Here is a 21,600-nt window from a genome sequence, read left to right as displayed (position 1 = left end):
GGAGGGCGGGTCCCGGGCTGGAGGCGGGGCGGGACTTGGGGCGACCAAGGATTGGGGGGCAGTTAGCCGATGTGGCATGGAGCGGGGACCAGTCCGGGGACGGGCTGCCGGGAGGGGGGAGCCCCTCCTAGCCCCAGGGCGGTCCCGCTTCGGAGGAAGGGGCTTCGGGGACTCCCCTTCCCGCGGGCCCGCCGGTCCGCCAGCCCCACCCGCAGACAGGCGGCGCGGGCTCCGCGCCCCGCGGGCCTGCCGGAGGTGAGGGAGGTGGGGTGAGGTGGTGCCCGTCCCCCGCCCCGGGCTCCTCCCCCCATGCTCCCCTCCCACCGCCCTCCCCCTGAGCCGGCTCGGCCCTCCCTCTCCTCCCCTCCTTCCCCGGCCGCCTCCTCCTGCGCGGCTTTGGCTGCTGCGTCATACGCCCCAGAGCCGCCGGGACGCAGGGGCTGGGCCCGGGGACCCCCGGCCTGTGCCCGCACGCCCCCCGGCGCCCAGGCGCGCCCGCCCCGCGCGGGGCTCTCGCCTCGGTCTCCCGCGCCCGCCTCTGCCGGCTGCCGGCGGCCCAGCTGTCACTGGTGAGGAGGCGGCGGGAAGCGCGGGGTGGGGGAGGCGCCGGGAGCCGGGGGTCGGCGCGGAGCGCGGGCGGGAGAACCCCGCCACCCGGGCGTCGGGGCGGGCTGGGCCGACTCCTGCCCCGTTGGACTTGCGGTCACGGTAGTGGAGCCCGAGCCTGGGACACGCCCCCCTCCCGGGGCACTCAGGGAAGTTATCTAACCCGAGGGCAGGGATCCCCGAATTTGAGGATGACCTGACCTAACCTGGTACCCGGATGATTATTCTAAATGAGACTCACGGGCCCAGGGAGCCAGCTGTTTCTACTCTGGAAAAACATCTCCAAAAGAGCTCCCAAAATACATCTCTGGGTAACCCCAATTATACCTCTAACTGCAGGAGTGGTAACCTTTGCTTCCGCAACCATCGTTCCTGTTAAAATCTCAAGACCAGGACAGTCCCAGGGGAGCTCTGGAAGCTGGGAAACGAGAAGTAGGTTGGGGTGGGCTGGTTAGGGAGAGAGACTGGTCACCATAGCTGGGAGAGCTGGAGTCCAGCAGAGGGGTTTCCTATCCAGCTGTCTCAGGGGTATGGAGACAGGGAGCACTGCTGCTTGAGTCCTTGACAGAAAAATAGGCAAAGAAAAGAGTGTTTCTCAGCTTCCATAACCTCACATTCTGCTTCTGGCTAGGCCCCCCCCAGGATGCAATGGCACAGCCCCCCCGGCTGAGCCGCTCCGGTGCCCCCCCACTTTGGGACCCAGCTTCCCCTGCTCCCACCTCAGGCCCCAGGCCTCGACTTTGGGAGGGTCAGGATGTGCTGGCCAGATGGACAGATGGGCTGCTGTACTTGGGAACTATCAAGAAGGTAAGACCTTTGACCTCTGACCTGTCACCTTTCCCCCAATCTCCTCATCTAGTTCTGATGCCCATTTTACCTTCTGTACTCACCCCCTGCAGGTGGACAGTGCCCGGGAGGTGTGTCTGGTCCAGTTTGAGGATGACTCCCAGTTTCTGGTTCTATGGAAAGACATTAGCCCCGGTGAGACCCTAGAGGCCTGGGAGTGCGTCCGTGGAGGACAGAGACCTGCCTAGAGGACAGGTCCGTGACTCTGTGTTCCCTCGCAGCCGCCCTCCCTGGGGAGGAACTCCTCTGCTGTGTCTGTCGCTCAGAGGCCGTGGTCCCTGGGAACCGGCTGGTCAGCTGTGAGAAGTGTCGCCACGGTGAGAGCACAGGACACCTGAGCGGTCCAGCTTGCCCTGGACATTCAAGGCTGCCCTGTCCCTTCCCGCCAGCTCTGGTCCTTACACCGCCTGTTCTGGCCTGTGCCCCAGGCCCCCGCTCTGGCCAGTCTCTTCAACCCTGTTACCTCCCTCCCTCCCCACCCAACCCAGAGAGAGGCGGCCATGGCAGGGGTGTGTGTGTGTGTGTGTGTGTGTGTGCGCGTGAGCTTTGCAGGCAGAGGGTGGTTCAGATAACCTTTCTTAACCATATGGCCTTGGGCAAGTCTCAAAACCTCTAGGAGCCTCAGTTCCCTCACCTGTAACATTAGGGTAACCCCTGCCCCCCAATAGGACCATGACCAAGAATTAAATGAGATAGATGACTCTTCCTCTCTCAGTACCTAGTACATAGAGGTTTTCAATTCAGTAAGCGCTCTACCATCAATATCATTATTCAGCTTATCACCAGGACTGCCATGTTCCAAGGGCCCCGGCCCCTGGAGAGAGCGAGGGCACGTCCTGGGTCTGCCGCCAGTGCATCTTTGCCATCGCCACCAAGGTAAAGACACCTTCCTATGGAGCGTCCCACCACCGCCTCTCCCAAGCCTTTCCTCGCCCGCCTCTGAGCTGGCCTGCCTTGTCTCTGCAGAGGGGAGGTGCACTGAAGAAGGGCCCCTATGCCCGGGCCATGCTGGGCATGAAGCTCTCCCTCCCGTACGGACTGAAGGGGCTGGATTGGGACGCGGGACATCTGAGCAACCGGCAGCAGAGCTACTGTTACTGCGGTGGTCCTGGGGAGTGAGTACTGAGGGCGGGGCTCAGGGACAAGGAGGCCGCTGGTTGTGCAGGAATCCCCAGGGATGGAGGAGAGAGAACAGGGGCAGCAGTGCTGAAGGGGAGGCAGTCGGTGGTGACCAGGGTTTGGGGCGGTTAAGGGGGAGGGTGTCTGGAGGTCACTGTCCTGTGTGCCCCCTCAGGTGGAACCTGAAAATGCTGCAGTGCCGGAGCTGCTTGCAGTGGTTCCACGAGGCCTGCACCCAGTGTCTGAGCAAGCCCCTCCTCTACGGGGACAGGTGAGACCCGGACAGACTCCGTGACCCGCTCCACCTCTCAGCTCCCCCACGCCTGCCTGTCTCGGATCCGTTCCCTGCAGTCTCGGAAGTGCTGCTCACGGGTTCCGTCCCTGCTCTGTGAGCCCTGCAGAGCATGGTGCTGTCCTCCCGTGTAAGACGTGTTCTCTCTTGCCCACACCCAGGTTCTATGAGTTCGAATGCTGTGTGTGTCAGGGGGGCCCTGAGAAGGTCAGGAGGCTACAGCTTCGCTGGTGAGCTTGACCTCAGTGTAACCTCTCACCCACCTGCCCCAGCCTCCCACTCGGAACTCCCTGGCTTCTGTAACGCTTCCACAACCTTGACACCTCACTGCTTCTCCAGGGTGGATGTGGCCCATCTTGTCCTCTACCACCTCAGCGTTTGCTGCAAGAAAAAATACTTTGATTTTGACCGCGAGATCCTCCCCTTCACCTCTGAGAATTGGGACAGCTTGCTCCTTGGGGAGGTAAGGGGAGGTGGAACTGTGGGGCTGTGGCAGGAGAGGGAGATGGGAAGGGAGGGGAGGAAGGGATTACTGCTTCCTGGACCCCATTTCCCCTCCTCTTGCCCAGCTCTCGGACACTCCCAAGGGAGAACGTTCTTCCAAGCTCCTCTCTGCACTCAACAGCCACAAGGACCGGTAAGGTGGAGGCTCGGGGAGACGATGTGGATGTGGCTGCCTGGGAGGGAGGTGCTGGCATCCATCAGACACCACCTCTGGAAAGGACGGAGGAGGTCAGCAGAGGGGCCCTTTTCTATAACACTGACCTGTATCATCTCTCTCCTCACCCCAGTTTCATTTCAGGAAGGGAGATTAAGAAGAGGAAATGCTTATTTGGTCTTCACGCTCGGATCCCCCCTCCTGTGGAGCCACCTACTGGAGATGGAGCCCCCACCAGGTCACTGGTCTAGGGAGGATGGGGGAATTCTCAGGGTATTCACCTGGGGGCAAATGTATATGGAGGTGGGGGTCTTCGGGGTGTCCGGGAGGGGGCTGGGGGGATAAGGAGGCCTCTTACAGCTTCCCTTCAGGGCAGGGCCCTGGGGGAGGGGTTCCACGTCCCCTGGGGAAGCGCCGGAGGCCGGAGCCAGAGCCCCTGAGGAGGCAGAAGGGGAAGATGGAGGAGCTGGGGCCATCCTCAGCGGCGTGCAGCCAGCCAGAGCCCCAGGAGCAGAGGCAGCGGGCCCCTCTGCAGAGGGCACTGCAGGTACAGGGCAGCGGGAACCCCATGAGCAGATGCTGGTATGGGGGATTGAGGGTTACCTCTCAGTCCTTTGTTCCTACTTCTAGGCCTCAGTGTCTCCACCACCCCCCAGCCCTAACCAGAGTTACCAGGGCAGCAGCGGCTACAACTTCCGGCCCACAGATGCCCGCTGCCTGCCCAGGTCAGTGCTTTTCCCCTCCAACTGGATATGCTGCCCTAGAACCTCTCCTCTAATTGCCCACATCCTCTGCACTTTGTCACCCAGAATTCTCATTTGGCTACCCACTTTTTGTCCCAGAGACTTCTAGAACCACTGTCTGCTCCCCAGTATCCTGGGGTTGGGGGTTCCTCAGGGGCAGTGTTTAAGCTCTGCCCTTTTCAGGGGGAGACCGTCCTGTTCTGCTTCAGATCCTAACTTTTCTCCCTCCCCAACCCTAGTAGTCCCATCCGGATGTTCGCTTCCTTCCACCCCTCTGCCAGCACTGCAGGGACCTCTGGGGATGGCGAACCCCCAGACAGGTGAGATTCTGCTCCTTTACCTGTGACACCCCTCTTTGCCCCTGTGTTCTTAAGGTCCTCCGTCTCCAACCATTTCTTCATTCCCCTGATCTACCTGTGGTCTCTGTTTCTCATCAGTCCTTACTGGTATAGCTGGACTCACAACGGCCTTCTCTCCCTAGGTCACCCCTGGAACTTCACATTGGTTTCCCCGCAGACATCCCCAAAAGTACCCCTCACTCGATGATCGCCTCGGCACCCTCAGGCCCAGCGCCCTCCCCAGGTCTTCCTAGACGCTCAGCACTCCCTTCTCCCCTGTGCCGCAGCTTGTCTCCGGGGGCTGGGGGAGGAGTCCGAGGTGGGGTTGGCTATCTGTCCCGAGGGGACCCTGTCCGCGTCCTGGCTCGGAGAGTGCGGCCTGATGGTTCTGTGCAGTACCTGGTGGAGTGGGGAGGTGGGGGCATCTTCTGAACAGCCTGCCTCCGCCCACCTCCCCATTCACACACACACCGGCACTTTCGTACCCTGACCTCTGACCTCACCTACAGCTGGGATGTACCTGGGGTAGGCGGGAGTTTTCCTACTGCCCAGTTTTCCTACTGATCAGTTTTCCTACTGATCCAGGGGAGGGGGGAAGAGGCTCTCTTCTCTACTCCCTGATTCCCGAGCTTTCCCCCACCCTGCTTCCCACTTCCTTTGATGTTATTTTGTTACAGCTTTTAAACTATTTTTAAAAATTATTTAACCCCTGGGGATGGAGACTGAGGAGGGGAAGGACGGTAAAGGATTCTGGGCTCTGTATGATTGAAATAAAGATAAACAAACCTGGCAGCTGAGTCATTCTGAAAGATGAGAACACAGGCGCTGGAAGCACTTGCATCTTCCCAACCAAACTCACATACGTGATGAGAAAAGGCAAAGGCAGAAAGAACCAAAGGTGGGATTTATTAGGGCCCTGTCATCCTCTGCAAGCCAGAGGGCACTGAAGTGCGTGAGGGGGACCCAGCAGGAACGGGGCTCCTCATGGGGGGACCGTGCTGGAGTCGGAAGCTGACCCTGTGACCTGGTGCACCCAACGCAGGTACGGGGAGTTCCCCTGCTCCACGGGCAGCGAGATCACCTCGGCCACTTCGTACGGGTGCACAGAGCTGTGGAACAGAGGGGGTGGGTCATTCAGATTGCCCACATTATCTACCTACCTTCTGCCCGCCCCCCAGTTCAAAATTCTCACCGAACAAAATCTGTCAAAGCTGGAACCAGGGAACTTGGGGTTTTAATCATCTAAAGGGTGAAGACAAAAGTGGTTGAATCCACCCATGAGGCTGATCTCAGGATCTCATGAAGGAGAGGGGTCAAAGGTCAGAGCATTGAGGTTTGGTGGGGTGGGGAGGTGGTTCTCACCATCAGCACCTCACTGTCCTCCTCAATCTTTCCTTTCCACTCATAGCTGAAAAGGTGAGAGCAAAGGTTTTCCTCCAGGAAAACGATCGCCAGGCGCCCCGAGCGTTAGGTTAACCCCGACTCCTCTGACTCACATGGATGTGATCTGAGGGATGAGGTTGACACAGGCTGCCAGGCGCTTCTCCACCACTGCCCTGCAGGCGAAGAGACACCCCATTCAGAGCACACCACTACCCGCATTTTTGCACTGCCAGCCCAGGGTTTCCACGCCCAGAGGCGGGAAGCGGCGGGAGGGCGCCCTTCAACACCCCCAACTCTCCCTCATGGTCTCCCTCTTCCCACACTGGGGTCCCCACCTGGCGATCTCCTTGGCGACCTTCTCATTGGGGCAGGTGACAAAGGCTGCAGAGACCGAGCCGGCAACATAACCCGAATCCGAGGTGGGCGAGGGCTGGGCCGGGGGGCTTCCTGACGCCATGGACATCAGGGCTCGGGGTAGCGAGAGGAGGCGGGAGGCCGCAGGCGGCAGCGCCGGCATCCACAGCAGCGCCAGGAGCAGCGCGGCCTGGGACAGGCGGCGAACTCTGTGTCTCCCCACTAATGCCACAGGCAACTGCACCCCAGAAACCCTTCGTTTGGACAGACACTGGGATTCTGCCCTCCCTCTGCTGCACCCCGAAGGAAAGGTCCCTGAAGCTGAGAGAGAAACGTGAAAAATTAAGGCAGAGGCTCGGTTTACACTCCCTCCTCAGGGGCCAACCTCTGGGGTTCGGGTGCGGGTGGCGGTCCAGGCTTCCAGAACCGGAAGGGGCGGGGCCGGTCACTCACCCCTCCGCCGAGCAGGATCGCGGGAGCCCGCACCCCTCTCATGCAGCCTACGCTGGCGGAGGAGGGTTGAATATCAAAGGCCACAAGTCACGCCGAGAAAGGGCGCGGAACCCAGGAAGCGTGGCCTCTACTTACCCGGGTGGTGACCACGTGACAGTGAGAGCTGCGCCTCCAGAGCCAGCCAATCCGGCCCTCGCACGGCCCGGTTTGCCCCGCCTCCCGGCGGGGGAGGAGCGAAGGGGAGCTGACCAATCCACAAAGGATCTGCAGCCGTGTACGGATACGGCCCGCCCGCTTCCGGAACCGGCCAATGGCAGGCTGAGGGGCGCGCGGCGGCGGCCCACTGTCATGTGAGGGGGCGGTCCCCGCGGACGCGGTCTGTCAATGAGGGGCAAGAGGAAGCCAATCGCGGGCCAGCCCTGCGGGCCACGTGACGGGGGAGCTGGCGCTAGGAAAGCGGGGCTGGAGACCCCGCAGACTCGATGCGTCAAGTTGTAGAGTGGGGAGTCATCCTTGGTCCCCAGAGTGCACCCCACAACGGCCCCTGCGCGGCTCCCCGGGCCTGAGGTGGGAGGGTCTGAGGGGGTTTACCCGCGGAGGGCGAAGAGAGCGCCCCCTGCCCTTCTGCCTAGGACTGGCACTCGCCTGGGCTTGGGCATGAACAATGATAATCTGAGGAGAAGCCAGCTGTCCCTGGGTAGGGGGGAGTGCTGAGGCAGGCACGCGCATGGCTAGACCATAGCTGGGTGAGGAAAGACGTCTTTTGGAAGGAGCCCCTGAAAATGGGATGATGAAAACCGGGCTACAGGCGCCTCGGCCTTCTTAACTTGAAACCCCAAAGCTGGAGACAGACTGGTAAATCCGGGAAAAATAGGGCTGAGGTTGGGGATATGGAAAGGACACCGAGAAGTAGTGATGGTCCCTTTGTCCCTATCCCCTTCCTATCTCACTCCCCGGGACTGGTCTACCTGTCAGCTTGGGTCTCCTTCCCTCAACCCATCCTCCGAGGAGCCAGGACCTGCCCTACATAACCTCCCTGGGGCGCAAGCACATCCTGTGACCCAAAAATGGAGAGAGGGGCCAATGAGAGGAGCGTGGTGGGAGGACGAAGCAGAGGAAAAGGCTCTTTCTTGCCACACCCTCCACCCAGTGTTCCTCCTTCCTCCAAGGTCTAGGGTCTCTGGCCCTCGGGGTGGGCATGCCTGGCATTTCCCAGGCTGACACCAGAGTTCCTTCATGCCCACCTCTCTGGGGCTGGGTCTCTTCAGAGCTGCCTCTGGTTTGGAGTTTGTTTCTGAGACACATCTCTGTGGGGTGGGGTCTTTTCCATGTTTGCATGGGGGTTTCTTTTTGTTTTTCTGTTTTAGGGATTTGTTTTCCCGGATCTGTAATCACTCTCTCCAAGAGATTTCAAACTTCTTTTTTTTTTTTTTTTTTTTTTTTTTAAATATATTTTATTGATTTTGTACAGAGAGGAAGGGAGAGAGATAGAGAGCTAGAAACATCGATGAGAGAGAGAGTCATCGACCAGCTGCCTCTTGCACACCCCCTACTGGGGATGTGCCCGCAACCAAGGTACATGCCCTTGACCGGAATCGAACCTGGGACCTTTCAGTCCCCAAGCCGACGCTCTATCCATTGAGCCAAACCGGTCTCGGCAGATTTCAAACTTCTTTATGAATTTTTGGGGTCGCCGAGTTCTCCATCTCTGCACTAGCTAAGTGTCTTTTTTCCTTCCTGCCTCTCTATCTCTGATCTCTTCCTTCCCCTTCTTCTCCCACTCTCATCCCAAGCCCGAGGTCTGCAGTTCTCTGTATCTGGGGTCTCTGATTGACAGCTCTCTCTGCATATGGGTCTAAGTCTCAGATTTGGGTCCCTGAAATAACCATTTGCGTCTACTGCCCAAGATTTCTGTGGCTGTGAACTTTGTGAGACTGGTTGCTCAGTTTTTGACCTTTCACCCCTTTCTCTAGGGGGTCTGTTTTGGGGGCGTTGTTTTGCTTTTACAGAAGTTGAGGTCTGTTTTCCTCTAGGTTTTAGACTGTGCCTCACATTAACCTCCCCACACCTCACCTCCCTGGTGACAAGGTATCGTTCGCTGGGTCTGGGATCTGCAGCTTTAAAACTGTTCTCTCTCCAGTGCTAGCTCGCTTTCTCTCTCTCTCTCTCTCTCTCTCTCTCTCTCTCTCTCTCTCTCTCTCTCGTTTCTGAGTCAGGGGTCTCTGTCTCTCTGATTCCCACTGGTAGGGGTGGGGGCTGCAGAGGCTCTCTCTCTCTCTCTCTCCTCCTCCTCCTGCTCTCTCCTCTCTCGCTCACTCCCCCGCCCCCCTCTCTCTCTCCCGGCTGCCGCTGCTGCCGTTGGCTCCCATTCTCCTCCTCCTCCTCCTCTCTCCTCCTCTCTGCTCCTCTCCGCTCTTCTCTCCTCCTCTCTCCTCCTCCTCTTCCACCTCCTCCTTCTCCCCCTCTCTCTCCCCCTCTTTCTCTCTTCTCTTTCTCCCCCGTCCCCCGCCCCCTCCCTCCCAGGCCTGATGAGCAGGTCTCGCGCCTCCATCCATCGGGGGAGCATCCCCGCGATGTCCTATGCCCCCTTCAGAGGTACGGTGGTGAGGGGAAGGGGAGGGCCAGGGAGGGGAGAGGGAGGGCCAGTTAGGAGGGGTAAGGGGGGAGGGGCAGGGCGGAGGAGGGGGCAGAGCCGAGGCCACGGAGGGGAGCTGCTGAAATGGAGGGAGACAGGAGGACTAGGAAGACAGGATAGGAGCAGTGAGGAAGGAGGGATTGAAGGCCAGAGGACAGGGGAAACAGGGACCGGAGGGGCCAGGAAACAGGCCTCAGAGAGGGCTGAGGTGAAAATGAAGGGGAAAGAGGAGATCGCAAGAGAGGGTGGGAAGATAGGACAGGGTTGGAGGAAGAGCTGCAGAAATAATTCTGAAGCTAAGAGATGAGGAAAATATCAAGGAAATAGAAGGGCAGAGTCAGGAGAGGGGCTGGAAGGGAGGAATGAAAACACAGGGTTGCAAAGAGGAGCCAGGAAGATGGGGGTCAGAATGTGGTGGGGGTGGGGGAGGTCAGAGAATGGTATGGGATAGAAAAAGAGAGGAGGATGGAGGAAGAGAAGAAGGGGCCAGATGGAGAGAGAGGGAGGCAGTGTGTGTGGGGGGAGGAATAGAGGGTCCAGATGGAGGGAAGAGAGGAGAGGGAATGGGTTGGGGGAGGAGAGACCAGGGCAGGGGGAGGGCTAAATATGTGTGTGTTTGTTGAGGGGGGAGGGGGCATACAAGTAAGACTGAGTGATGGGAGTAGGGGGCAGGTTAGACTGCCCAGACCTCTCTAAGGCCCTTGGCCAGGACAATGTAACCCCTGGGGTCTTATCTGCTTCATTCACTTCCCCACTTTTACTCCCATCCCCCATCTCCAATCTTTATTTCCATTTCCCCCTCCCTCCTCTGGTGTCCATCACCTATATCTTTCCCCCCATATGGTGTCCGTTCTTTATATGGGTCCCCCTTCTGTCCTTCCCCTTTATCAGTCCCTTCTCTGGTGTCCTCTCTCTCCCCCTCTCTCCCGCCTCTTCCCCCCTCCTTCTTGACCCCCTTGTTCTAGCACTTCTATTAGGTTCACTTCATCTCTTCTGCCCCAGGTCCAGTTGGGCCCTTCTGGTATATTTTCTTGCAGGGATTTGCCGTGTTTCTACCTCCTCTTCTCCTCCATCCGTCCCTGTTATTTGTCTCCTAGCTCATCCCCTATTGCCTACTCCGTTCCCCATCTTGTCCCCACAAGCCTGTGCCTACCCAAGCTCCCTTAACCTCTTCTCATCCATTCTTTTCTTCTTGTCCCCTCTACTTTTTGGAGTGTTGCAGATTTGGGGTGCAGTTTTGATGGTTGGAATAGGGCTCACAAGCAACCCCCATCCGGGCCCTGTGGGAGTTCTCATTCTAGTAAGCCTTTCCCCTTTCTCAGCTGTGTTCCTCTTGCATCTGCCTCCCAGACTCACTTAAGTCCGGAGTGTGTGTGTGTGTGTGTGTGTGTGTGTGTGTGTGTGTGTTTTTCTGGAGTTGCTCCTAAGCTAAGTTCCCTGTGTTCTTCCCTGCTCCCAGGAAGAAGGTGCCCCCTGAAGTCTAACCTGCCTCCCCGAGGCTGCAGCCTGAGCCAGCCCCTCCCCTAATGACTGTGTATCCGCAGATTCCTTCTCTGGGGCCCTCAGAGTCAGGGCAGGGGCACACCTGCCGTGTCTGCAGCTCAGCCTCGGTGATCTCTGGGTCTAGAGGGGCTTGCTCATAGGGTCTCTGAGGTGGCAGCGAGATAAGTGAGGGCTTCAAAGTGCTGGGGTTTCTAGACATCTGTGTTCTGGGGATCCATCCTGCCTGTGACCTGCAGGTGGGAAAATCTGAAGACCATATTTGTGGACAAAAGGGGACTAGATTTTCTCAAAGCTCTCCTATTCAGGGCATTCAGTTGGAATGAAGCTCAAAGATCAGATATTTTCCTGCAATATGCTCATGAGTAATTACCCTGCAAGGTGACAGAATTTGATGTTCTTCCTCTAAACTCTCACACTTGGACACCTTAAGCCTATTTTCTATCATTTTGATGTTACCAATTTGATTTTCCTCTCACCTCCATTGGGCCTGTCCCTGGTCCCTGTGATGGTGCGCAGATGGGGGTTAAACAAGAGGCAGTTCGCGGGATGGCAGCACAGGGGGAATACGGGCAACCGTGGGCTGCTGTTCTTAGGAGTTTTGTCCCCGCCCCCGGGGCCAGTCTTTGGAGCCCACTCTATGTCCCAGGTCTGGATCTCCCATTCTTTCTTCTTTCTTCTTCAAACTCCTCAACGGGCCTTGGGCTTGGCCTCCATCCTGTCCGTGGAGAGTAGGTGGGGAGGCAGGGCAGGTATTAAATCTTGGCCTTCATCCTGTCTGTGGAGACTAGTGGGGGCGGAGGCTCCTAGTCTCACTCCCAGGCCCCTTCACAGCCAGATGCTGACAAAGAACCAGACTGTCCCCTATTGCTGAGCAGGGTGGGCTAGGAGAGGAGGGAGCAGAGCCTAGGGAAAGGCAGGAGGGGAGGCCTGTTCATGTCTCTGGCTCTGAACATGTCTCTCTTCCTTCTCCAGAGGTTTAGTTCTCAGAACCTTATGACCTAAATGCCCCCCCCCCCAGCTTTCCCCTTACTCTCGTGCAGGGGGTTCGTGCCACCTTCCAAGTCTGTCTTCTTTGGTTATTTAATTGCCCTCCCCCTTCCCAGACACCCCACCAACCTCTGTATGCTTTTCTCTGTCAGTTTAGCTGCCTCCACCTTTTTATTTTTTGGAAGTGGATGGAGAGTTCCTTCACTCTTTTCTGCCTTCAAGTTCATACCCTTTGTCATGCTCTAATTCCCCCTCCTTGAGCCACCCTCCCAATTTCTTCCTCCAAGTCGACAGAGCCCTGTGCTGAGTCCCATTCCTCTTTCCCCCCAGACATAGAGGCTTATCTTCTGCTCCCCTACAGTCACCAGGTGCCTCCCCCCATCTACGAACTCAAGGCAGGTGTGGTCCCCTTCTCCCATGTGTGGACTCTCTTAGTACCCATTTTAGGCCTCTGTCTCCCAAATGCTTAGAGACTCCCTTACTGTTTCTGTGTGTCTCTGTCCCCCAGATGTACGGGGACCCCCTATGCACCGAACCCAATACGTTCATTCCCCATATGATCGTCCTGGTTGGAACCCTCGGTTCTGCATCATCTCTGGGAACCAGCTTCTCATGCTGGATGAGGACGAGGTGAGCCGGGTGGGAAGGTTGGAAAGACCACTGGGTACCACAGGGGATGTAGAGAGAAAGATGGGGAGAGCCCTCACTAGTGACAGGGTGAGAGGCACAGAGAAGACTGACAAGAGTGACATCGGCCAGCGTGGAAGGAGGCTGGCCGCTGGGATTTGGCTGGGATGTGGAAAGACAAGCATTCTCCCACCTTGGCTTGGGGTCTTCGAGGGCCCTGTGAAGAGGAAACGAGGTTCGGAAGACTTGGAGTGCCTCCTGTTTTCACTGCCGGGGTTGTGGGAGAGGTTAGGGTGGGAAAGAGAAACTGAAGGGTGAAGAAATGGGGATTGCTCTGGAGCGATCAGCTCCACAGTGTTCTCAGGAATCTGCCTCTTCCCACACTGAGCAAGATCACTGCCTCCCAGTCCTGTTCCCGTCATGGCGCAACGTGCAGGGGGTGGGGGTGGGGGCTTGAGGGACTTGGAGAAAAGGCAGGGACAGTGGGTTCTCTGGGAAACTGGGGGAGGCTGGAGGGTCCTGGGAGAGATGACAAAGGTCAGTGGATCTCGGTGGAGAGAGCAGTGAAGGCTGGGAAGGCACCTGAGATCAGGGTTTAGAGAGGCACTGAGGGGGCTTCTGCCAGGGAATCTGGAAGGAACATGGCAGGGAGGGAATGCCTGGAGGCGAGGGCACTGGGAGTAAGGGGAGTTGCCTAAAACAGTAAGTGAGGTACGGGCAGGGACTAGCCAGAGGGAAAGACATGACATGAACAGAGGGTTCCTGTGGGAGGCGGTAGACATGCAGGGTGACCAGAGAGCCAGGAGAGTGTGGGTTCAGATTTGGGAGCTGGGTCCACAGTGGAGGGGGTTCAGAAGAAATAGGGGGGGGGGTGCGCGACTATGAAGAGTAGATGTCCAGATGTATGATTCAGGGAGTGGAGTGATTTGGGGGACCATCTTCAGAGAGTGATAGGGTAACTCACCAGACCAGAGGTGGTGAGAGCTGGGCCCCAGAAGCTGTTGGGGAGGTTGTGTTAGAACTGGAATTGAAGGTAACCAGGGTTTGGAGGGATCTGTGAGGGGGAGTGGAGAGATGGCTGAGTAGAAAGCTCTCAGGCCATGGCGTAAAATCGAGGAATGGCCTGGGGGAAGAGGGTGACTTTAAGGGAGAGGTGGTGTGGGTGGTCGGTTTTAGGCACTGAGGGACGCACTGGTGGTCACCAGCCTTGACCAAGGGTTTGTGGTCTGTAGGATGAATTGAAGAAACCAGGACCAATAAGAATGGGGACTGAGGTGAGGTGTGAGGACGAAGAGGGAAGAGATGGATGGGGTAATGAAGGCATGAGAGGGAGACAGGTTGAGGGGACTTCGGGGACTGGTGGCCAGCAAGCTGAGGGGAACAGGAGTGGCCAGAATCCAGGAGGAAGTGTGCTGGCGGACAGGATTAGAAATGAACACTGCGGGCCCCAATGAACCCTGCAGGGCCCAGGTTGGGCTGTGGGACGGGCTGGGCCCAGTGGGGGAGGAGGTTCCTAGGGGCGGAGGAGATGGGAGGGTGACAGGGGCAGGTTGGGAAGAGGTGGCAAGGGGAGGTGGGATGAGGTTCAGAGAGAAGAAAGGGAAGTGAGAGGTTGGGTTGGGGGTAATGGTAGAAGATGAAAGTGGGGGGAGGTGACCAGGCCTTCCCAGGTACCGGGAGGTTGGGTCCCAGCCTGGCCTCAAGCCCGTGGGGGCCGGGTGGGCGTGGGAGGGAGACAAGCTGGATCCTGATTATAAATGCGGCTCCTGCTCCCCACCCCCTCCGTGACAGGCAGGAGGGAGAGGAGGGGGTGCGGGAGGTGGGAGGTTGGGGGAAAGCAGGAAGAATGGACGACCTGAAGGTCAAGGGGAAAGTGCAGGGAGTAGCCAACTCCGGAGAGCTGAGTGGGGTCTGGGAGAATTCCTGGAGGGTGTTCCAAAAGAAACAGAGGGAGAAGAGAGGAGAGTGGGACGTGAGAGAGAGAGAGAGAGACCTGGGAGAGAAGGGAAGGAGAAGTTGGCTCACCGGACACTTAAAGTGTCTTGGGGCAGGGGCAGAAGGTGAGCTGGCCTGATGGCAGGGGGGTGCAGCCTGCTTGTGGGGGAGGACAAGGGGGGCCTGTCGGTGCCCCTGAGCTCTGACACACCCGCATCCCCTAGATACACCCCCTTCTGATCCGGGACCGGAGGAGCGACTCCAGCCGCAACAAACTGCTGAGACGCACAGTCTCCGTGCCGGTGGAGGGGCGGCCCCACGGCGAGCATGGTACGGCGGCCGAGCAGCTCTGGTGCCCCGGACAGTCGCGGGGAGAGAGCAGAAGGCAGACCGGGCTGCTGGGCGGAGGAAGGCGGGAGCGAGGGAGCAGCGCGGGGCTGGGAGGCAGCGGACAGTGGCGTCCACGAGGGGAGTCTGGGCGGAAGGGTGCCCTCCGCGGGGCGAGCTCGGCCGGGCGCGGGCCGGGGCTGCGGGTGGCAGTCCTTACTGTTTCGCTCCCTTTTTCCTCTCCAACTGCGAAGCATGACTTTTCCTGGTGCTTGTAAAAATAGTCTCCTTAGATCTTTAGCTTCCTGTTGGAGTGCCCGCCCCAGCCCCTCCCAGGGCTTGGTCTGGGATCTTGGAGAGAATAACCCAGTTCCGGCCCCTCGCCCCCCACCTCTGGTCCACCCCACGCTCCTGATTCTCCTTCCAGACCTTCTGGCCCTCAGGCCCTCCCTCTCTTCTTGCCCCCCTCTTCCTCTTCTCATCAACTGCTTCTATTTTCTGCAATTCTATCACCCCTTTCTCTTTCCTCCCGATTTCTCTTATTTCCTCTACCCCTCTTCACTCCATCAGACCCCCATTCATCTCCTGTCTGTCTGTCTGTAGAGCTCTCTGCTCAGTCTGTCTCTTCAACTCTCTCTCTCTCTCCATCTGTCTCTTCCCCTCCCTCTCTCTTTCTGCCCCCCCTCCACCTCCCTCTTTAGTCATTTAAAAAAAGATTTTGTCTTCCTGAGAAGTTAGCTTAAAAGGTTTCCATGGGAACAGTGAGGGGAGATGAAGGCAGAGAACAGAGATTTACAGCCAAGGTGCAGAGAGACACCCCCAGCCCTGGAACCCCCCTTGTCACTGCCCCCCGACCCTGCATTTCCCTCCCAGGACCAGGGATCCAGGTCCTTCATGTCCTCCCACCCCCTACCCCCACCCCCACCCTAGTGACTCCTTTCTTCCCCCAGTTCCCCTCCCCTCGGGGACCCAGGCTTCCAGCCTCTCTTCCTCAGAGAGAGCCAGTGGGCCCGTCTCCATCTCTTGGCCCCCTCAGCCCTCCTCTCATGGGCCCAGAAGGCCCTCGGGGGTCAGCTCTGGGACCTGGGCGTTTGGATGGCCAGGAATGTGTCATTGTCATGGAAACCTCTGACCATGGGTGTGTGTGGGTAGCACATATATGTGAGGCAAAGCCAGGTGGTGGTGGTGTGTGATTTCTGTTCCATCTGTGAGTGTCATGTCCATGTCGGGGAAAGGTTTGTGTGTTTTTGTGCACGTGTGAGCACCCGAGTGTCCAGGCCAGCATGGGATATGTTTTTCCTATGTCCGGTGGTTGGTGTCTCTGCCCACTTATTCCCACCTTCCTCTGCCCTGAGCCCCAGGGTCTGGGTCTCTGCTGGGGGTCTGCCGTGCCTCCTGGGTGCAGGCAGCCTGTGTTTGGAGCTGGGATGGCACTGGAGGTGGAGTTGGAGGTTCGGTAGGGTTGGGAGGCGTCCAGAGGTGTACATGTTGGGGGAGGGTGTAGAGAAAGAGTGATGGCTGGTGGACGTCTGGGGTTCTCGGGGAGCCGGGGCTGTGTAGCGGGCATGGAGGATGTGCGAAGGTGGCTGAGGCCGTGGGTGTGGGAGCCCAGGCCGGGTCCCGACCTCTGCGGGCACTGGGATCCAGGGGTCCCTCCGCGGGGGAGCCGCGCCCCTCGCCCTCCGCGGTGTGGGGCAGGGGCTGTGCTTCGCGGGCGATGGTGGGAGGCCCGGCTGGTTTAGGGGGTCCCCTGGTCCCCCTCCCCCAGTCTCTCTCGCGCTGTCTCCGGGCGACGGGGCTCGTGACAGAGGCGGCCACGGCAGCAGCGGTCGCCTAGCAACGGCGGCGGGGCCCGGGCAACGGCGGCAGCGGCGGGAGCGGCGGCGGAAGGAGCCGTTCCGCGGCCGTCACCGCGCGGCCGTCCGGCCGTCCCGGGCCCGCCGCCGCCCCCGGCGTTTCGGGCGGTGCGAGCCGGGCCGCACCGCCCCCCGTCCCGCCGCACCCGCCCCTCCCCCGCGCGGGGCGGAGCCCCTCCCGCCGGGGACCCCCAGGGGCGGTGCGAGGTAAGGGCGGGACCGCGCCGGAGAGGAGCGCGCGTGGGGGCGCGTGGGGCGGGGGCGCGCGTTGCGTGGGCTCGGGCGGGGGTGGGGAGGCCGCGGCGGCGGCGGCAGCTGCTCCCTCTGCATGTTCTCGCTGCATCTTCCGAGTGGGGGGCGTTATGGTAACTGGAGGGGGGCGGCGGAGGTCCGCGGGTGGGGGAGTGCCGGGGGCCGATCTTGGCCTCGTGGGGGACAGTCTCATGCGCGCGGGGGCGGCCGGTGTGGGGTGGTCGCGGAGCTCCTCTGTGGAGGCGGCAGCCTGGGTGTCCACGTTGTGTTCGTGCTCATACCCGTGTCCCCTGTGTGTCGCTGCCATGTGCACAGGGGCCCATTTACTCCTGTACACATGTGCATCCAGCCAAGCGCAGACCTGTCAGCCTGTCCTGTTACCTGCCTCTGCCAAGTGCCTGGCTAGGGAGCCGCTGGGCTGGCCACTGGCTTGCGGAGCAGTCCGTGGCCATACCGGTACATGTCACCTCTGACCCTGAGCATGCATGTCCCTGGCTGGGGCTCACCTCTGGTCTTTCTCCTGTGTGTGGGATGTGTGGCTGCATGAACAGGATTCCTGTGTCCCTGCTGGCAGGTGTGTGTCTTTGCATGTGTGTTCTGACATTGATCTGGGTGTCTGTGTCAGCCCCAGCATGGGAGGCCAGGGTGTGTCTGGATGTGGGTGGTGTGCAAGGTGGGGATGGAGTAAGTGTGTGTGTGCTCCTTGGAATTCTGTATATGAGATACCTTTGGGCTAGGCAGGTAGGAGCCCCTCTTGCCAGGGTGTGGGGACAGAGAAGCTGAAAAGGAAGCTGAAAGTGGAGGGAAGAGGAAAAGTGGGGAGAAAGGGAGAGAGAAGGGATGAGAGAGGCTTGGAGGGGAGGAAAGAGAGGAAGAGTAGCTGGAGAGACGCAGATTGGAGGAGAGAAGAGAGGGTCAGAGAGCTTAGGAGGGGAAGTGGATGGAGACTTGGGGAAAGGGTCTGGGAGGTGGGGAGGAGGAGCCAGGCCTCTCAGTAAAGAGGTCTCTGGGAGAGAAAAGCAGGAGCGAGAAGATGGCACCAGCTCAGTGGGCCATGTCAGATCAGAGAGGCCACTGAGGCTCAGAGGCTGCTGAGCGAGGCCGGTCATGCAGGGACCGTCATTAGAGCTTCCTGTCCTGGTGCAGAGTTTGCACCCCATTTCTCTGCTCTCTGTCCAACTCTGTTCCTCACCCTGTTCTGCCAACTGCCCTCCCTGGCGCCCTATGTGAGCTGCCAGCTGGGAGTGACAGGGAGAAAGGCCGCAGGCAGGGTTCCTGTGAGGGGATTGCAAGGCGGGGACATGGCAAGATTCCAGAGACTGAAGAGGTGGGAGCTCAAGCTCTTGCTGTGTGCATGTGAGAGCAATTGTGTGTGGATACAGGGTGTACACATGTGTGGGTGTATGCACAATGCCTGGGGTACAGGCCTGTGTAGGTGGCTGTTATGTGTGTGCATGCAAGAGTGCAAGAATGGGCCATGGAGACCCAGTAATCACAATATGAGGATCAGGTTTGCTGTGTGTATGTACAGGGGTGTGTGCTGTGCTTTCTATACATGTCACTGCATGCAGCATTAATAACAGGATGTCCCGAGTTCCTGTCACTCTCTCCCCTTTTCCTATGTGCTTCTGCTGTTCTTAGCCTTGTGGCCGTGAGTTTTTGTATGCCTGTGTGTGTGTGTGGCCAGCTCCATACCTGTGATCTCTGTGTGAGCTCCTGGATCTTAGTTTCTGGTGACATGTGGAAGGTTATATTACTTCCAAGAACCGAGAGAACCAATCAGCACATCAGTTCTCCTTCTGTTAATTCTTTAGTTCCAAAGCAAAATTTTGCGGATTTCAAATCAGGCTTTATGCCTTTATTGGGGGAGCCCACATCTGGAAACCAGGCTGAGCTGGGCTCCCCGGAATGAGGGGGAGGCAGCAGAGACTCCGACGAAGGAATCCGTTGCCCTTAGGTGCCTTGTCGCGTGTGTGACGGGAGGGTAGTGACACATTTGCTCCTTGTCTTTTCTTTATCCCGGTAGCAGTCACGGGAGCCTGTGCTGGGTCAGGGAGGGCTGGGAAGAGGAGCGTCCTGAGATGGAGTTGTTCTTTTCATGTGAATGAGCGGTGTCGGTGCTTGTGGGATTTGGGGGCACCTTGACGTGGTCCGAACCCTGGTGTACTCAAGCATGTATCATGGTCATGTGTGTGTAAATGTCCGCTTCTGTAAGGTGCTGCCTACATGATTGCCCATGGGACTCGAGCCACACGTCCACACCAGCAGCCCTCCTGTGAGTGTCCGTCCAAGTATGTCCGCCCCTGTTGTGGTGCTCACACGTGTCTAAGCATGCACCAGTGGGGGGTTGGGGCAGCAGCACCCGGGCTCACGGTTGTCTCTGTGTCTTCTGAGCACCTAGATCCCCGTGTAGCTTTGTATTGTGGTTCTCATATACATGTACCTCCACAGCTCAGAGTCTGTTTCTGCGTTTACACGTGTGTTCCTGAGGGGCTGACAAGGGCTCCTGTGTCATAGATCCACATTTTTGTGTGCAGTTCTCCGAACACCCGGGTTTTAGAGGGAACGGAACGTGGGGACCGGTTCTAGGACCATTTGCCATTCTGGAAGCCAGCAGTGAACATGTGGCTGTGGCCCACCCTTGCTTTGGGATGGAGAGGGTTAACTGGCAGCTCTTCCGGTCCAACCCCCTCCATCCTGTAGCTTCTTGTTGCTGTGGAGATGGTAGCCCCGCCCCTGATGCAGTACCTGCCCCCCCATTGGCTGCAGTGGTGACTGGGGCTGAGGGGGGAGCCCAGGCCTGAGCAGCCATTCTGGAGCTGGAGCCGGAGCTTGGCATCCCCCACTTTCATTCTCCTCCAGCCCCTCGCCCCCCTGACCCCCTGCTAGCAGAGCCTCAGCTTCCCTCCTCCAAGCCGCCACCTCTCCAAGACTCTTGGCAGTCCCAAGCTTCATCTGCAGTCACCTCCTCTCCTGCCCGCACTTGGGAGTCCCCCAGCCCCCACTGCCCCTTTCCCCACTGCCTGGCATTCTTCTCTTCCTTTCCCTCCTTCCCTCCTGAGTCCCCGCCACTGCAGTGCACGTGGAGCCAGCCCCTGCTCCCCTCCCCCTGCCTGGCCCTTCCTGGAATTGTCTGTCCCTGGGATTCTCCCCTTGCCACTCCTCACAGGCCTCTTCCCAGCTCCCCCCTCCAGCGCAGGGAGGGGGTCATGGGAGGCAGCCCAGGCCCTCCCGATAGCCCGGGCTTCCAGCGGGAGGGGGGCAGGGGGCAGATGCACCCAGCTGAGGGGAGAGTAGAGCTTGCCCATGGGCAATGACCTTAACCCAGCTTCCCCCCTCAGCTAGCCTCCTCCTGGGGGGGAGGGGGGTGGCCACCAAGGACCTATCTTTTGTGGAACGGTGTCCTTTATTATTCGGGTTTTACTGACCCCCTCAGCCATGCCCCTGGGCTGACTGCCAGCCCCAGTCATGGGCCTGAGGCCTCCCACTCCGTCCCCCTCGGGGGGCTCCGGTTCGGGTTCCTTGCCCCCTTCTTCCCGCCGCCAGCCTCTCCGCCGCCGCTGCTCTTCCTGCTGCTTCCCGGGGGGTAGGTGAGGCTGGAGCGAGGGGCCAGGGCGGTGGGTGAGCGTGCTGGGGCCAGGGGCGGAAGCCTGGGCTGACAGCGACCCCTCCCCAATTCCCGCTGCCCCTTCCGTCCCCCCAGAGTACCACTTGGGCCGCTCGCGGAGGAAGAGTGTCCCCGGGGGGAAGCAGTACAGCATGGAGGCCGCCCCCGCTGCGCCCTTCCGGCCCTCGGTGAGTGAAGGTGCCGCCGAATGTGGCTGCTGCCCCTCCCGCAGCGTCCCAGCTGGAGCCGGGATTCTGAAGGGACCGCGGGAGGGATGGAGGAAAAAGAGACTCCCCACCTCTTTGGTTTCCCCCTGCTTGGCTCTGCCCCCCTGCTTCTCAGACCAGCCCTCCCACCTTCTGCAAGCTGGTGTGTGTTTGTGTATGCGCTCGAACCCGTGGGAGCAGAGGAAGACAGGCCGGTGGCAGGGTTTTTCTCCCCCTCTCCTCGCCCTAAAGACTCCCCATCCTCCCCTCCCCACCTTCAGCTGAGGGCTGAGCTGGTGGGACTGACCCGCTCCGACCACCCCATCCCCACTTCCCTCCCCCAGCAAGGCTTCCTGAGCCGGAGGCTGAAAAGCTCCATCAAGCGCACGAAGTCCCAGCCCAAACTTGACCGGACCAGCAGCTTTCGCCAGATCCTGCCTCGCTTCCGAAGTGCTGACCATGACCGGTACGGCTGGAGCGGGAGGGGAGGCTTGGTGGCCGAATGGGGACTCTGCAGTGGGATCCGAGGAATGGGTGTGCTCTGCCGAGGCTGGGGCCCAGGCCGGCGGGGGGTGTTATGGGGTTAGGGACGGGGAGAGGTCGAGCCAAGGAGGGACTCTGCTGGCCCCAGGAGGGAGGGAGTGCTGGCGCCGCTGGGAGGCCAGGGAAGGCGCTCAGGGAGGAGCAGTGTGGTCCAGGGAGAGGGGCGAGAGGGAAGGGCGGAGGGTGGAGTGGGGCTGGGGCTGGCAGATGTAATGGCTGAGGAAGGGACCGCTGAGAGCTTGGCTGGGAGGGGGAGGGTGGCACAGGTGTGCCAGCGGGGGAGGGGCGTACAGGGTTAACCCAGGGACTGACGCTGAGGAGGAAGTCCTT

General features: G+C 59.4%; 3 protein-coding genes across 29 annotated transcripts in view; 2 read left to right on the top strand and 1 right to left on the bottom strand.

Annotated features, from left to right (window-relative positions):
* The first annotated feature begins 6 nt into the window (after window positions 1-6).
* Window positions 7-5,391, top strand: PHF1 (PHD finger protein 1). Of its 5 annotated transcripts, XM_036414665.2 has the most exons (15): window positions 10-569; window positions 1,238-1,413; window positions 1,506-1,587; window positions 1,674-1,769; window positions 2,228-2,328; window positions 2,419-2,567; window positions 2,747-2,842; window positions 3,025-3,093; window positions 3,203-3,326; window positions 3,433-3,500; window positions 3,655-3,759; window positions 3,882-4,068; window positions 4,152-4,246; window positions 4,504-4,584; window positions 4,746-5,391. In XM_036414665.2, the coding sequence occupies exons 2-15, from the start codon at window positions 1,255-1,257 to the stop codon at window positions 5,032-5,034; spliced, it is 1,701 nt and encodes a 566-aa protein (XP_036270558.1). In that variant the 5' UTR covers window positions 10-569; window positions 1,238-1,254; the 3' UTR covers window positions 5,035-5,391. The 5 variants fall into 5 exon arrangements, with proteins under 5 accessions (XP_045428757.1, XP_036270561.1, XP_036270559.1 ...); XM_045572801.1 differs by lacking the exon at window positions 3,025-3,093 and having other exon boundaries at window positions 7-569; XM_036414668.2 differs by lacking the exon at window positions 3,882-4,068 and having other exon boundaries at window positions 7-569; window positions 4,746-4,953.
* An 89-nt stretch (window positions 5,392-5,480) lies between these two features.
* On the bottom strand, window positions 5,481-6,936 carry CUTA (cutA divalent cation tolerance homolog). 6 transcript variants are annotated; one of them, XM_036414714.2, is made up of 6 exons: window positions 6,793-6,936; window positions 6,321-6,660; window positions 6,099-6,158; window positions 5,965-6,010; window positions 5,795-5,844; window positions 5,481-5,711 (listed from the first exon to the last, which is right to left on the bottom strand). In XM_036414714.2, exons 2-6 carry the CDS (start codon window positions 6,500-6,502, stop codon window positions 5,585-5,587), a joined length of 465 nt encoding a protein of 154 aa, XP_036270607.1. In that variant the 5' UTR covers window positions 6,503-6,660; window positions 6,793-6,936; the 3' UTR covers window positions 5,481-5,584. The 6 variants fall into 6 exon arrangements, with proteins under 6 accessions (XP_036270607.1, XP_036270606.1, XP_036270603.1 ...); XM_036414713.2 differs by having other exon boundaries at window positions 6,321-6,529; window positions 6,793-6,932; XM_036414710.2 differs by having other exon boundaries at window positions 6,321-6,577; window positions 6,706-6,921.
* A 2,187-nt stretch (window positions 6,937-9,123) lies between these two features.
* SYNGAP1 (synaptic Ras GTPase activating protein 1) overlaps window positions 9,124-21,600 on the top strand; it is a 31,819-nt gene continuing 19,342 nt past the window's right edge. For 6 of the 18 annotated variants that reach the window (XR_006739984.1, XR_004983756.2, XM_036414621.2 and 3 more), the window contains exons 1-5: window positions 9,132-9,387; window positions 12,426-12,547; window positions 14,704-14,809; window positions 20,618-20,709; window positions 21,072-21,193. Coding sequence is in view for 13 of the 18 variants with exons in the window: in XM_036414621.2 (XP_036270514.1) it covers window positions 9,321-9,387; window positions 12,426-12,547; window positions 14,704-14,809; window positions 20,618-20,709; window positions 21,072-21,193 (509 nt within the window). In the remaining 5 variants the exon portion in view is untranslated. Of the gene's footprint in view, window positions 9,388-12,425; window positions 12,548-14,703; window positions 14,810-16,815; window positions 16,870-19,300; window positions 20,501-20,617; window positions 20,710-21,071; window positions 21,194-21,600 lie in introns of those variants that run through there. The other 12 variants (XR_004983753.2, XR_004983755.2, XR_006739983.1 and 9 more) reach the window with 8 other exon arrangements.

This window comes from Pipistrellus kuhlii, unplaced genomic scaffold (assembly GCF_014108245.1).
Source record: "Pipistrellus kuhlii isolate mPipKuh1 unplaced genomic scaffold, mPipKuh1.p scaffold_m20_p_5, whole genome shotgun sequence".
In the NCBI taxonomy this organism is placed as follows: Eukaryota; Metazoa; Chordata; class Mammalia; order Chiroptera; family Vespertilionidae; genus Pipistrellus; species Pipistrellus kuhlii.
Note: the sequence above shows the minus strand (reverse complement) of the source record. Positions and strands in the feature narration are given on the sequence as shown.